General features: G+C 45.5%; 1 protein-coding gene across 1 annotated transcript in view; it reads right to left on the bottom strand.

The window, feature by feature from the left end:
• Positions 1 to 673: 673 nt before the first annotated feature.
• ARHGEF5 (Rho guanine nucleotide exchange factor (GEF) 5) overlaps positions 674 to 15387 on the bottom strand; it is a 15919-nt gene continuing 1205 nt past the window's right edge. The window contains 15 exon segments of the mRNA XM_009576168.1: positions 674 to 928; positions 1177 to 1281; positions 1617 to 1687; positions 2101 to 2118; positions 2120 to 2248; positions 2936 to 3090; positions 3425 to 3514; positions 5428 to 5502; positions 6399 to 6528; positions 7905 to 8057; positions 8952 to 9112; positions 10038 to 10300; positions 10619 to 10683; positions 11056 to 11137; positions 12978 to 15381. Of these exon segments, the coding sequence (XP_009574463.1) occupies positions 774 to 928; positions 1177 to 1281; positions 1617 to 1687; positions 2101 to 2118; positions 2120 to 2248; positions 2936 to 3090; positions 3425 to 3514; positions 5428 to 5502; positions 6399 to 6528; positions 7905 to 8057; positions 8952 to 9112; positions 10038 to 10300; positions 10619 to 10683; positions 11056 to 11137; positions 12978 to 15381 (4056 nt within the window). The 3' untranslated portion in view covers positions 674 to 773.

The raw sequence follows: 15387 nt of genomic DNA, 5'->3' as shown, positions 1-15387 counted from the left end.
ACCTTTGTGAAACAGATTCTTCAGCTTGATACCTCTTAAGGTGGGGGAAATCATACCAGTAGCTTCTGAAAACTTCGCTTAATTCAAGTGGATTTTCTAATGCTGTCAAGAACTCTTAACAGTATGCTGAGACTGAGTTAAATTTAGGTACAATGAAATATTTGCCTGTCTGAAAAACAGTAGACTTGCACGATCAAATAGATAAATTGTTCTAAATGGAAATTACACTATGGAGATCAACACCATCAAGATATCAAGAGGATATTCAAATGGAAAACTCTCCTCAATTACATTGTGCTTTGCACTTAGCACCTTCCTTCTCAGGAACTCAAAGCTAATGCTAATACTAGTGAATTTAGCCTCACAACATCCAGTGAGGTAGGTAAGTTTACCCCCATTTCACAGATGGGAAAACTGAGGCAGAATTCTGTAGTGACTTGCCCAAGGTCCTGCAACTTGTCAGTGGCAAAACCAGGAATATATTTTCAGAAGTCCAGATCCCAGACCTCTGACCGATTAAAGTCCCTCCCTACTACCACAAAGCAAGCAATACATGCAACTTTTTTTCCTCCTACTGCTGCCGTAGTCCTGGTGACACAGAGGAAGTGAATGATTTTTTCCTGATTGAATTCCTGCTTTCTTTGGCAAAAAGCACCTGGTTCTGTCAAAGTGCTGTATTATGCTCTTCGCAGAGGTGTTTCTTCTGAGGCGCAATAGAAAAAAGATGGTTTCCCCATGGCAGGGAGACTGTACAGGTCCAACAAAGTAGAGTCTTATTTCTTGCAAAAGACCTGCTGCTTGGCATTCTTCACACGTTGTTCCTCCTTCAGGTTCTTCTGCCGCGCATGTTTGCTGGAGATGAGTTCCACGTGTTCTGAGGGGAACCAGCCTCTCTCCCGGTCTGAAAGTTTTACTCCTTCCATCCATCCTGCAGCGTGGGGAAAAGCACAACATGAAGCAAGACAAGTCAAACATTTTTTCCTTCTTCCCAAAACGCCCCCTCCAAGAAGGCCCTAAGATTAAAGAAAAAGAATCCCTTTCAGCTTCCTAATGAAGTGTCTTAATGAAGAGTCTCTTCATCCTCTCAATCCAACAATCAGGAATGAGAGGCTCCTTCTGAAGCCTGATTGTACTTCCTACCCGTAATTTAAGATAGCCATTGTTCATTCTGCTCACCATCATTGCTGTACTGCATAACCATGATGATATCCGCTTTCTCCAAAGCCAGCTCATCATTTTCCCGAGCCTTGTAAGTCTTTATGCATTGAACCTGTGGTGCATCTAAAGGAGAGGAAAGATCATAATGGTATACCAGAAAGCAACAGTCAACCTGTGTGCATCAGCCCCAGAGGAAGCAGGGGATAAGGGACTGCCCAAACACTAAAGAGCAGAGAACTGGAAGGGAAACTACAGGTCGTCTACCTAATATGAGGAGTAAAAATAGGTAAAATAACTGGCAGAACCTGGCACTGAGGGAAAGGCCATGAATATCTTATTTATTTACAAAAAGGCAAGTATTCTGCCTTGGAGTATTTTCTGGGATGTTCCACCTCACAGTAACTTCAACTCCTCTGAGCCAGACCACCCCCATTGGTGTAGTAGCAGAGAAGTCTCACCAGGGCATTCCAGGAGATCCAGTTCTCCTCGTGGAGGAGCCAAAGCAGAGATCCACCTCAGCTTCTCACTGCTGGAAAACATCACCAGATAGGTGTCAGGATTCAATGTGAGGAATAGAAGTCTGATGACAAGAATGGGGGTGTGTGTGTGCAGGTTTGCTCACAGGAGGGGTCAGGGAAGGGTTATTTAGGGAAAGCAGAGAAAGTGGAAGTGGAGAAAGGGGATGGGAAAAGGCAAAACCTCCCATTTTTGGAGGCTGATGGTATGACATTACGTGGTAATATTATATAAGCAGCTATGATGAGAGAGGAGCAAGGTGGGTCACTAGGGGCTTGTTATGACAGGAGGATGTTTTTCAAGTCCTCTGCTCAGCAGCTGCATTTGATATTTCAGCATTTGGGTAGCTGAGGGACAACCATCAGTCTCCTAGGAGGTGTCTGGCTATGGTAATGGGATATACTGAGGGTAACCTTGAGCTCTTACTGTGTCTCTGTACGAAATCTTTCCCTGGTAATTCTGAAGTAGAAAGAGACGGAAAACATTTTTGTTTGTTCCATGCAGTTTCATCTCGCACTTCTCCCCACGCACATCTGAGAAAGCGGCATGATCAAACACAACAAAACGTCCACCCCTGCAGGTAAAGAGGAAGAACAAAAGAAGTTGTGAGTTTTAAGGTGATGAGGGTTACAAAGTGAGTCCATGTTGTTTTCTGATGTCAGGAAAGCAAAAAGCTTTTAATGAGTCTTCATCTGCTTCAGGCACCTTAAGCTTTGTTCTTGCTAGAAGTCTCAGGAGGCCAGAGAAGAGAGGGGACTTAATGAAATGGATAGAAATACTAAGCTCTGTCCTGTCAGAATTTTATTTGATAGCTTACAGCTTAAAAAACAAAACCACCACCACCATCCCCTAAAACCCCAGCACAACCAACCAACTCTCTTAGTTTCTTGACAAACCAGTGATTTGCACATTCACTAATCTTCATACTGTCATTTAGGAAGAAATTATTTATCAAGTAAAACTAGAATAAATGGTTATTATTAAAGTGTTTCACATTATAGAGGTGGAGAGGCAGAATAGAAGTGTTGCACTAGGGACCAGAAGATACCTTGTTATATTATCACATGTTGTCATTAAGAGTTGGGAATATCAGATTCCACATACTTGCATGATACTCACATAATGTAGGGTTAGGAGAGTGACTTGACAAATGCTGCCACTTGCTGGCAGGCAGAGGGAAAGGACTCTTTCACCAAAGCACAGACCCAGAAAGAGACAGGTATTTTAGAAGGGGCAGCAAGAATTGTGTTGAAGCACTCACTCCTTCGGCCGAGACAGGAGCAGACAGTCATTGAAAAGATGTAGGTAGATGGGACGGGTGGTGACTTTCCATTTTGGACTCAGGGTGTTGAAGTCCAGTGCTGTCAACTCACCACACTTCACAAGTCGCCTCGACTGTGAGATGAGTGGGAATATCTGCAAGACAGAAATAAACATTTATGTCAAGCATGTACAAGGAAATCAGTATTCGTGAGTTTTGGATTTGCATTTTCCCCTTTCTCTAGAGGAAGTGCACTTTCACCTCTCCAGCTGGACAGGCTTAAGTCATGGTAGGCACCTTCAGCTGAAGGCTGACAGGAATGATTGGGCAAGGGAAGCACTGATGAAGAGCTGACCTGTGTATGATACTCTGGTTCAACAGTTCTATGTATATTGGAAAGGAGAACAATAAGTAAGCGCAAGTGACTTTGTGAGGAAAGAGAGAAAATACATTAGGCTAGAGGAAGGCCCAAGGAATGGACGACCTCACCTTGCACTCAAATTCAATCTTCTGGCTGAGGTAGATCAGCTCTTCAGTGCTCTTCATGCGCTGGACATTTTCATTGCAATCCTTGATCAGCTGCAGAGGAAAACAGACCCTCAGTGAGGTGGGAGCAGAACTGCCTGGTGGGATCAGTACTACTCCCAGGAGCTCCTAAAGTCTGTGTAAGTGACAATTCCTTAGGCATCCTGCAAAAAAAGTATTTTTGCAGGCCAGCGTACTGAACTTCTCAATACCTACAATGATCATCCTTCTTTCTTAAAGAAGGTATTCTTTAGATGAAGTCTCTGTGATAAGTATTGCTTTAACTTTGGGATACTGGGGGGAATACTAGAGACATCTGTCTCAGGTGACAAAGGTTGAATTGCTGGTCATTTGGAAGCAGCTCTTACTAGATGCTCCACTGTAAACACAGGAGGCTGATTAGATAAACATCAGCCCCGACCTTCCACAACCCAGAGCTTGTTGCCAGTACCTGGACAGGACACAATGAAACAGAGGTACTTCAGCCTGTAAGCTGCCTACGTAGCCGCCTGAGGTCATACAGGGCAGCTGCTTAACAGTGTCACAGAGATAAAGCTGGCTTGAACACAGCTGGAGTCTAAGGATTTAGGACATCTTGCCCACCCACCTCAGACTACAGTGCTTTGGGAGCTGTGCAGCACACAGCTGAGTCCTAAGAGCTTTAAGGAGGTATGCATCCTGTTGAACTGGTCTTTAGGTTTGTGGTGGAGAAAAGGGGAGAGACTGTAAGGAAGGGAGTGACACTCCAAGAAGGTCAAATCATCACTAGACAGAACAGGAGCTAGCTAGGAATAAGTCTACCTTATGCTGCTGTACAAATTTTAGATAACAAGTTGTCCCAGAAGACTTTAAATCTGGTCTCGGTAATAAATAGGATAGAGGAAGGGATGCAACAGAGTAGAGTAATGTCTTGCCAGGCTTTTTTTTTTTTTTTTAAAGCAAAATTCTCTTGCAGGGGCTAGGGTGGGAGTTGATCCCTAATTAGAGACAAAGGTAAGGAACAGCAAGGGGGAAGGGTGGTTAGGAGAATGGAAAGAGCGAGTCCTGAAAAAAGTATTTCAATATCATTGTGCAGGTTCAGTCGCATCCCAGCTGGCTCCTGCTTTAGTGTTTTCTACTCACAGCTACCACTGCATGTGCAGGAGAGTCACATGAACACACTAATTTGTTACTCATGAGGATCAATGACAAGGGCCCTCGACAAGGATGAGGATCAATGAAAAGGACTGGGCCACTTCGGTGCCCTGCAGCTGTGTGATGCAACATGGCTGTGGAGAATCACAGAATATCCTGAGTTGGAAGGGACCCACGAGGATCATCGAGTCCAACTCCTGACTCCACGCAGGGCAAACTAGAAGTTAAACCATATATCTAAGAGTGTTGTCCAAACACTTCTTGAACACCGTCAGGCTTGGGCCATGACCACTTTCCTGGGAAGCTTGTTCCAGTGTTTGATCATCCTGTCAGTGAAGAACTTTTTCCTAATATCCAGTCTGAACTTCCCCTGACACAGCTTTAATCCATTCCCTTACATCCAGAGAGAAGAGATCAGCACCTCCCTCTGTGCTGCCCCTCATGACGAAGTTGTATACAGCAATGAGGTCACCCGTCAGTCTCCCCTAAGCTGAACAAACTGAGTATCCTCAGCCACTCCTCATAAATCTTGCCCTCTAGTCCTTTCACCACCTTTGTTGCCCTCCTTTGGACACATTCTAGTATTTTTACACCCTTCTTATACTGTGGAACCCAAAACTGCACACAGTACTCGAGGTGAGGCCACACCAATGCTGAGTATAGTGGGACAATCACTTCTTTCAACTGGTTAGTTATACAGTGCTTAATGCACCCCAGGATATAGTTGGCTCTTTTGGCTGCCAGGGCACTTTGTTGACTCGTATTGAGGATACCATCAACCAAAACCCCCAGATCCCTTTCTGCAGGGCTGCAGAACGGGTTGACGTCCTTACCTTTTCAAGTGCATCATAGGCCTGTGTTGCTTGCACTTCCTCCTCAGACCCAGGCCGAGTTCTTTTCAGGATATTCTGCAGGAGAAAAGATGTTTTTCATGATGCAAAGAGGGAAAGGTGGACATACGTATCTGGGAGGGGTAGGAGAAACAAGGAGACACCAAGATGCCAGCCTCAAGGGAAACTAAAGCAGTGGTAGGTGATGAGGTGTGGAGATAACAAGGCCAGAAATCTGAGATGCAGAATGTCACTGATAAGCTGTATTGAACAGGGCATCCCTGAAAATCTGAATCGTATCAACTATCAGGTACAAGTTACATGACATAGGAAGCAATCACTAATCGAAGCACAAATGGCCTTACGCACAGAATTGTGCGTATACTCCTGATACTCCTTTTCTCCTGTTAAAAAAAGGCTCAAATAATCAAAAAGAAGAATTTCACAGAAAGAGCTCAAAATTAATTCATAAGGGACTTGCTGGTTCCCTGTCTAGAAGGTTCCTATTAGTCAACGTTGCAGGTAAAGAGTAGAGAGGGCAGCCAAGGAACCCTTGCTTTGTTTTCCTAGCAGGAAGCCAAAAAGGTTCAATAAAATGTAAATTAACATGTTCTGAGAAGACTGCATAAATTATTTATTGGAGTACAATTGAAATAGTGTTGCAACAAAGTCCTAACTGGTATACAAACTGCACTGCCTCACACAGGCTATCATATCCAACTCATGGTGCTGGTCTAATGCACAGCAGGCATTTGTACGATGACAAACGAGTTTGTTTTTGCAAAGGCATATTCACAATATACGCGACAGAGTGGCTTTAGCGCTTCTTGCCAAACTTGTCACAGATGCACACGAAGGGCTGTATGCAGTCCTTCCACCCAGTGCTTGGAGCTAGCTCATATTTATGTGACTTTCAGACTTGAAAAAGGGTCAGCTTGAGAGAAACTGTAGGAAAGCAGAGAATCAACAGTTACCTGCAGGAGGAGTTTGAGTCGAGTGATACGCTGGAAGGGGAGGATGAGGAAGGATTTAAGTGAGAGGCGCTGGCATACTGGATCACTTTCCAGTCTCTCCAGGACTTGCTGGAACCCTGCATTTCCATTTCTGTGGGAGTGGTAAAGAAAGACATCCAGGCATTAGAGCAAATAAACAGTCTTCCTAATATCAGATTTCAGTGAGTGTTGGAGTACTCCCAACAGTCAAGTTTTGTCCCTGGGGCAAGAGATGTCAAGAAACCACGCCACTCTGCTGAGGAAGAGCAAGTATGGGTTTCTAACAGCTATAGGACGGCAGTACAACTGTTATTATATCTTTCTTCTTTCTGCACAGAGCCCTCTGGAATAAAAGCCAGAAGTAACATCTACATTTCAATTCCCCTCTATCAGTAGGGCACCTTTCTCAAAGACAGTATGGTTTGTATTCTTTCCTTACACTGAGTGGTCCAGCACCAGGGGCTGTGTTCAGGGTCTGGAAGCAGCTGCCTCCCCTTTCTTGCTACTCCTGAGAGCAGCTGCCTTCCCTGCTGATGTCTCTCTTACCCTCTTAGACACAGCCACTGCCATCCAGTTTTCCACACTGGGCAGTAGCAGGTAAGAGGCTAATGGTATGAAAGTGGCAACGGCCACTAGAATAGACAATTCCATATCCTTGAAGAGATGGGGAAGAAGGTTGTAGGCCCAGTAGACGTTGCCTTAGACAATATCCTGGAGGTCCTTTCTGTGTGGAACTGAGCCTTCCCTGAAGGGAATCAATTGCGAGACTAGATCTCTCCCAGTCAGCAGCACTTAAGAGACAGTGCCTGAATAGCCTGTTGGGAACAGCGTCTTCTCCTGGAATGGCTGTAGCTTCACTGGAATTGGTTTGTTACGAAGGGAAGCAGTGCAGAAGTGGCAAGGAAACCTTGCTTAGGACTGGGCGATGCCTGATTAATGCTTGGTTGTGCCATTGGGTACAGAAGAGGAGGGCAAGCGATGTTCCACTCCACCACCCAGAACAAGAGAGACCGACAGTGTTCTCTGGCCCCAGGATTTTCAATCCATTTTAAAGACTCCTGGATAGTCAGTTTAAGCTTACTGACAGCAGCCATATTTTTCTTAATTACAGAATCACAGAATGGTTGAGGTTGGAAGTTTCAATTGAAATTATCACTTTCCGGTTCTTAGTAGTCTGAAAACCGTTATCCAGGACAGTAATTTTTTCCTCTCTTCAGTAGAGAGTAGACAGAGGGAACAGCCTGCAATAGAATCAGATATTAATTATTCTTTCCCTTTCCAATGCTATAGAGAGGAGCCTGCAGCAGCTCTGTCCTGCTGTCCCAAATACCATGGAATTGAAGAAGGTTCCTGTTCTTCTGGGGGTGTAGTGAGAGCACTGGCCAACAGCCTGTACCTGCAGCATTCCCCATTGTTTGAAAGAGTGAATATTCGAGGTGCAGCAGCAAAGTAAGGGGGGAGAAGGGTGCAACAAATAAGAAAACTTACAGTAACCGCTGGAAGGTTTGCTCTTGGTATGTCTGGTTTGTTACATATGGTAGATACACCCTGCGGAACTCAGGGGCATGTTTCAGAGCCACATCGCACACATGGAAGGTGAACATGTCCTCCTCAAATTTCTCCTCCAAGTCAAAGAGGAAACTGCAGTACATGGTGGCGGTGCCATAAAAGGAGAGGAAAATAGCAGTATCATTTAGTAAAGCAGGAACAGCCTCAGTCCTCTAAAATCCTGACAGCCTACATGTAAGCGCAAGACAGCTCTTTACTTCTAGAGAGAGCATAATGCCTGTACAATGACAATTTAGGGCTAGATATCAGCAAGGAAGAAGCAGAGGCAAAGACCTCTGTCCCTGAGAGGTCATACTTCTAAAAGCATGGTCAAGAAACAACTGAAAATTAAGACATCGCCAGAATAATCCCACCAGTAGAAATGGAAAAGGTAGCAGCAAACCTTACTAGCTTAGCGATATATATAGCCAAGCCTTGCAGGAGAAAAGCAGAACAGAATCCTACAACATACAGGATTCCTTGCATGTGGGGTCATGTCTACATTTTATGACTTATGCTCAGTTGATTCACATTAGGTTCTGTCAAGTGATGGCTGTGACTTACTTTTTTTTTTCCTCTTTTTTCTTTTTTTTTTTTTGTCAGGGCTCGTGCAGCTGCTTCTTTTGTCTTGTATTTGGCAGGAGCTGCATTTAGTTTGGGGTGAGTTTAGTTGTAGTTGAAGCCAATAGGCCATGGCTACAGTAGCGTTTTGAACATTTTGATCTCCTGCCATGAGCTCTGTGCACAATTGCGCCATAATATCTGGGACTTAACACCAAGATTTACATTGCCCTGTCACCTAAAAAGGGAAACGTTCCTTTCAGGGCAGTGTTGGTATGCAATCACAAAGCGCTATGTGTGTGTATCTACCCTGAAGGTCAGTGAACATGCAGAACAGGAGTGAGAAATGTTATTGATGGAAATGATGGGCTGTGTCTGAGCTTCATGGAGGGTGTTAGTCCTGGAAGCAAAAGGGCCATATCTCACCTGGCGCTGACATCGCGTACATCATGAAGGCGGGAGAAAAGCCACTGACGCTCTTGATTGGTGAGCATTGCCTGGAGCTCTGCTGATCGCTGGAAGTGATCCACTGCCACATTTAAACTGCGCAGGTATGAAGCCTCAGACATTATCAGCTCAAACTTGGCCTTGAGAGATGAAAAAAGGGAGCACAGCATCAGTAGACTACGCAAGTCTGTGAGGAATCTTACGAAGAAGAGACGGGGCAAAGCAAGAAAACCTCCCAGTACATGATATAAGTAGTGCGTAATTACAGAAGAGAGGCTTTCGGAATGAAGGGCAAGCATGCCATTACATACAGTCTGTCCTTCTCTAGAAGACAGACTTGTGGTATGACTTAAAAGAAAAATAGCTACCTGCTCTCATTTTACTTTTTATTCCCCCTCAACTCCACTTTCACTAGGTTCCCTGTTTTACATGCTCCCATAAATTTTCCAGCATCCGCATCACCCACATTTTTCTCCTTCATCGTGTTTCCCTAGCTGTTGTTTTCACCTCTTCCTCTGGGTCCTCCTCCCATCCACTTCTCAGTTCCTCTCATTTTCCTTACCCAGTTTCTCTATGTACCATTTTGCTGAACCCATACATCTTCCTGTTTCCTCTCAGCCCTGCAGCTCACACAGGTCAATTTGGTAAACTCACACTACCACAGGAACTACAATTCACTGTGGTTTTATTAGCATCTCACATAAGCTTATGTGTCGAGAATGATGGAAGTCGTCTACTATAATATTCTCTTTTGCATTGAACATGCTCAAAATTCCTTGTTTTATCTCGTTCCAATTTTCCCATGTCTGTTTTCATAAAGTTACTGATATGGTCCAGAGTCCGTCCTTCAGTGCTCCTTTTCTCTACAATTCTGAGCTTCAGCACTATACTACTTCATAAGCACAGGTACCACATCCCTGTACTGCTTACGTGGGTAGAGGTGACCTCTGCATTCAATCACCTGCACTCCCACATCAGAATTTTTGCTCTCCACTTTAACCACCCTTCTGGGGACTCTTTCTTGACTACAGACCACCCATCTACCTTGTTACATCTGTCCATTACCTCTTGCAGCTTCTGCTCATCACGGGACATATTGAGTAGCATTCTGCTGCCCCGAATCATGGGGATGTCCTGCCAGAGGGATGCATTAGATGAGACTGACAGACGTTGCAAATATGAGTCCTGGGGAGACAGCACTTTCCTCCGTAGCCTTGGGGAGCTTGGGAAACTCGACTCTATATCCTCTGCGAAAGAATCCACTCTCTTCTGGCTTTGAATGGCCTTGTTCAGAACCACATCACTGTACTCCTGATACAGCAATCTTGCTGTGAAGAGACACATATACATTTATACTTTCTATAGCAGCTACTCGCCCTCTGCTTCAATCTGGAGAAAACTCTGTTACTGTCTCAGATTAGGATAACTGAATACATTAGACCACAGGCACCTGCTATAAGCAAAGCTCACCAGCTGCCTGAGTGTACTGCAGGACCCTGGTTTCACTGCCTCCACTGAACATTGCTGTCTAACACTCCCTCCTTGCCACCATGTGGCAGGAGCCCCTCTCCTTCGTGCTTACTGCAAGGGTGAGAGATGATGAAGGAGAGGGGCCTGCCACAGCACTTCAGGCAGAAGGTACTTACAGGAGTTGATCAGTTTGGAGTGCCGGCGTTTGAAATTCTCCATTGCGTCTGCAGGTTTCTTCTCTCTGTCAGGAATAAGGATTTGGAAACAAAGAGTGAATGAAGAGCACAGTGCCAGAGATGGCTTATCCAAATATTCGTAACAAATCTGTCACAGCAAGGACCTCTCTCTCCAACAAGCTCAAGCTCCACATGCTTTACTTAACAAAGAACAAAGTTTGGCTTAACGGAAACACTGTCCTAAACGGACAGGAATACTTCTGTTGCAATGGAGTCCTCTCCCAGAGGGCATAGACTGAAACACAGGCCTAAGTCATTTTATTATAGTTTTCTACTCCTTATCGTCATCTTTGGTCCCTCAGGAACAATGGAGAACATCAAGTGTCAGTGCTACACAGGGATGGGGGCAAATTCTAAGGGGCCTTTGAGAGACTTACCGCAATATAACTGTTTCTGAACTGACTGGTGGTTCCCTGTGTGTCTTGTGAGCTTCCTCCTCTGAAGGAACAGAAGGAATTTCTGCATGTAAGACAATTAGAAAGTAAACACATAAGTCCGTTTTTCGAGTCAAGCTACAATCCAAATGATACACAGATACCACTTACCTATACCCCACCTATGTGGTGGTCTTGGGTTGGAGTACAGGTGCCCTCCTGACCTTTATTTCTGGGTCAGAAAAATTCTGGTTTTAATAATCCTTGACATTACTTACACTTTACATCTGTTACATAGCCACATTTTCTTTTCATACAAAGATAAAGGCTGACACTTTCAGTGATGACAGTAACTCTAAAAGCTTCCCTCTCCAGTTGCCCAAGCAAAGACACTGCCTGTGGGCCCTTTTTGGTGCTGCCTTTCCCCTTTCAGCAACTTGGGCTAGGCATCGGAGGATCAATGGACCCAAAGTCACTAGTCATGTTTGAAAGTCTTAGACTTTCTTATGTGGACCTTGAGCCCCAAAAAACTCTCAGTGACTTCTGGGGCAGAAATGCTGGACATCTAACAAAGTCACTCCTGTGAAGCGTCTTAGAAGGGATGCGGCCTGAGAATGAATGCTGTAATCCAGTTCTCATATTTATGTACTATGTGAGCATTCACAAACTGCTGCTTGAGTCATCTTCTGTTTATGTAAAATGGGGAAAGCATGGATTTTTCTTTTGTTTTGCAAGAGATTTAATTAAATAAGGTATGAAGAAATTCTACATAAAATTCATTGGAAGCAGGAGGAGGAAGAAAGTCCAAAGACTGAACTGCAAGTACGGGTCAGAGGAAAGACAGTACTGTTGCCCTGAATGTTTTAGAATTTGAAACCAAGAATTTATAGGTCAAACACATGAATAAATCTTGATTCAAGTGCTGCCAAACCTTTTACACCCCTCCACGCTCCCCACCTTTTCCTCTGTGCCAAAAATCCAGCACGTTGTGGACCTTGGAAAATAAACTAAGTAAGAGCTCAGAAGCAGCAAGTATGTTTAAAGATCATGTAAGACATAATAAAGAACAGACATGCATCTTGATAGTAAGTACTGTCTGAATGAGCTGCATTACAGAAGATCCATGTTTTCCATTCATGACATCGGTGATTTGGCTTCTATGCAAGTTGGGACCTTGGATCTGACAAATTTGCATTCTTATCTGTAATCTCAAATTCTATGTTCTCAGGAAGATCATCTCTTTCAGAAGGTCAAATTGGAACCTAAAGGTGTCAGTTGCAAAATAAAAGGAGGTAGCAAATAAACCTGGAACTGAAACATGCGGTAACAGATATGGGCTACTGAGGGTATGTGCGCATGCGTTTTCCTTACTGTTTGGAAACGGGCTGCTACAAGTGCAGCAAAACGCAACGGCCACCTGATGGCAGCAGAGATGATGAGCAGAAGCTCTGAACCCAGTCCCACCATGAAACTCATTCCTGGGGGTAGGCCAAAAAATAGCCTGTGTTACTGAGTAAGGGTGACAGATCATTGAACATGGAGAAGGGACAAGAAGAGAAACTGGATGCGAAGTCGAGGGGTGAGGGATGCATGAAGTGAGATAAGCTCTCTGTTGCAGGTGTTAGTGTGAAATGAGGGGACTGAGCCCCAGAGTGCAGCCCTACTCAAGAGAACAAGCAGGATGCACTGGTTACAGGGCAGCAGAGAGGAGCTATGGGAGAGCTGGGAGGAGGGAGCTTGGGGCAGGACAGCAAGGGAGGTACAGGGCTGGAGTGAGGAGTATTACCAGAAAGGCACAAGAGCAATGCCAAGCTCTCATGCCTGTCTATCATATTGCCTATTTAATATAATACTATGTTTTTGGTATCTGCAAAAGTTTGGGGGTGGGGGGGGGTGGGGGAAGGGAAATGGAGGAGAGGACTCACCCTGCAAGATGTCTGGTGGTACTGACATCCTCTTCAGACCCTGACGGTGCCAGTCCTTGCTTTTTACTCGGCGTTTAATTGGGTTTTCTTGATTGGCTGCTGGCTCCTGTGCAACTACCCTGATCATTTTTTTGTCTGGCCAACTTGATGATTTTTCCAAGGGTGAATGTCTGGGCATTTCCTCCTTTGGCTGAGATACCAAGTGGTGTTCTCCTTCTCCTTCCAGCCTTTGCTTGACCCTCCTCTCACCTTCTGTTTTCTCTGTGATTGCCAATGGAGCTTGGATGTTCCTTGTGTCCACACCGAAGATGCCTGCCTGTTGCTCCCATCGCAGCTCCCCTGAGACCTCCTCCTCTTGGCAGGTTGTTCTGGTGGTTGGTGGTGATGGAGGGCTGAGCTGGAGGAAGTGGATTGGATTGGTGAATGCTAGCATTGGGAGTGGCTGTGCAGAGTCTCTGCTCTTGGACTCTGTGGATGTTATCAGGCCTTCCAGTGAGGGCCAAGAAGGGTGGTCAGGTGAGGATTTTCCACACTGTACATCCATGTGCTGGTCTGCTGTTTCAGGGCCGGTCTCAGAGCAGCCAGCCAACGCTTCGTTTCCAACAGCAGAAAAGCTTTTGGCCAACAAACTGACCCCTGAGTCATCAGAAGTTTCTATATCATGGGTACCTAAGTCACCGAGATCCCACCCTCTAGTTACTGGAACAAGGTCATCTTTCTCTGCTACATCTTCTCCATCAGAAGCAGAGGCCCCAGTGTTAGAATCAGACACAGAGGCGGCAGTCCGGAGAGGATGGCTTATAGTAGGGTGAATGGCTAGTAACTTATCATCGTCCATACCACAGTTGAGATGTGGCCTGGAGTAGGGCACAGGAGCCAGCGGCTGGTAACTTTCAAGGGCTGGAGGTTGAGCAAGGTGATTTGCATTAAGTGTAGGGGCCTGAGCTTGACTGGGGCTTTGGACATGGGAAGGAGGATGAGGAAGCTGTTTGGCATCAGGCTCAGACACCAGAGGTAGGCTTGAGTGGGACACAAGGGACAGAGGTTGTTCTTGCTCGTTCACGGCAAGGACCATATCTTCTTCAGAGGGCCAAGTTAGGGTGCTCAGGACACTGGAGATTCTGGATCCAGGCTCTTTTTGGTTTAAACTGCAGTCAGACTGATCAAGTAAAGGCATTTGTTGTGCTTCATGATCCACATTTGCTCCCGTTTCTTCTCCTTGGATAACGGCCCTTTTTTCTGGGGGGTTTTGCTGAATTGTCTCTGGGTGGTTCAGGGGAGTGGAAGTCCTGCCTGGTGTTTGGGGTGGTTCCAGAGGCCCTGCAATGATAGCCACAGTCCTCCTATCCTTAGGAAGGCTCCCCTCTAAAGGAAGACAGCTCGTGTATATTACAGAGAAAGAAGACGGGCCACTAAGGTCTTCATGAAGGCCTTCCTCAGAAGTAAGGAGTTCATGGGAAGTGTTGGCTTCCCTTGGATCAGTACTTACAATAGCAGTTTCCCCTGATGTTGGGCCCCGCACTTGTACAGAAGCAGCTTGGTTGGCTGGCTTCTCTACAGAGTCTAGCAGTTTGTTCAGGCTGGTGCCAGGACAGTCCTCAGGGATCACAGAGGCTGTTCCACTATCACCCTCTTGCTGTAGGCCAGATGTTGAAGCCACAGAGGTGAGCTCTGAGGGTAAAGCTGGAATGAAGTCCTGAAGTTCAGCTTTTCCCAAATTTTCTGTAATGGGATGAGGATCTATGGGATCAGGTGGCTCCAAGTTCTTGGTACCAGAGGAAAGGTGTGCTGAAACAGAAACCTCTGAGTTCTCTGCGCTAGAAGGTGCTGCCACTCCTCCATGGAGTGATGCATCTCTTTTATCAAACCTCTGGACAACATTTCCATGCCCATCACTGTGCTCATCCTCCCTGCCCAGTCTTGTCCTATCATCCCAGTCAGCTTCTCCAATATCCTGACCACCGATAGAAAAGCGGCCAGAGTCTTCTAGGTCTTCTGCCTGGTCAGAGATATGGCATGTGTGTGGAGGTGCCATTAGAGTTTCATCCACTGGGTTCAGGTTATTTGAGGACAGAGGGCTGATAGCGGGTGGCTGACATCCAGAACCTGCTTCTGTGACATGAGTTTTCAGCAGTACATCCTCACCAGGATGCTGATCCACAGAGATAGGTTCCCCAAGAAGAAATGCTGATCCTGTTTGCTCAGCCAAAAAACCATTCTCCAAACCACACAGGCCCACAGTATGCCTGGGAACAGAAGATATCTCTGATCCGAAAGCTGATGATAGAGCCTCCAGTTTGAGCTCTTCCCTCTGCAGTTGTCGTTCCTGCTCATTTCGTTCCTTGTTTTTCTGATCTTTGGGCTCCAAAGATTCTCCTTCTTCTGGCAGATTCTGCTCTTTGCACTCTTT

This window comes from Fulmarus glacialis, unplaced genomic scaffold (assembly GCF_000690835.1).
Source record: "Fulmarus glacialis isolate BGI_N327 unplaced genomic scaffold, ASM69083v1 scaffold16684, whole genome shotgun sequence".
Lineage (NCBI taxonomy): Eukaryota > Metazoa > Chordata > Aves > Procellariiformes > Procellariidae > Fulmarus > Fulmarus glacialis.
The sequence above is the reverse complement of the archived record's forward strand: the minus strand, read 5'-3'. Positions and strand labels throughout refer to the sequence as shown.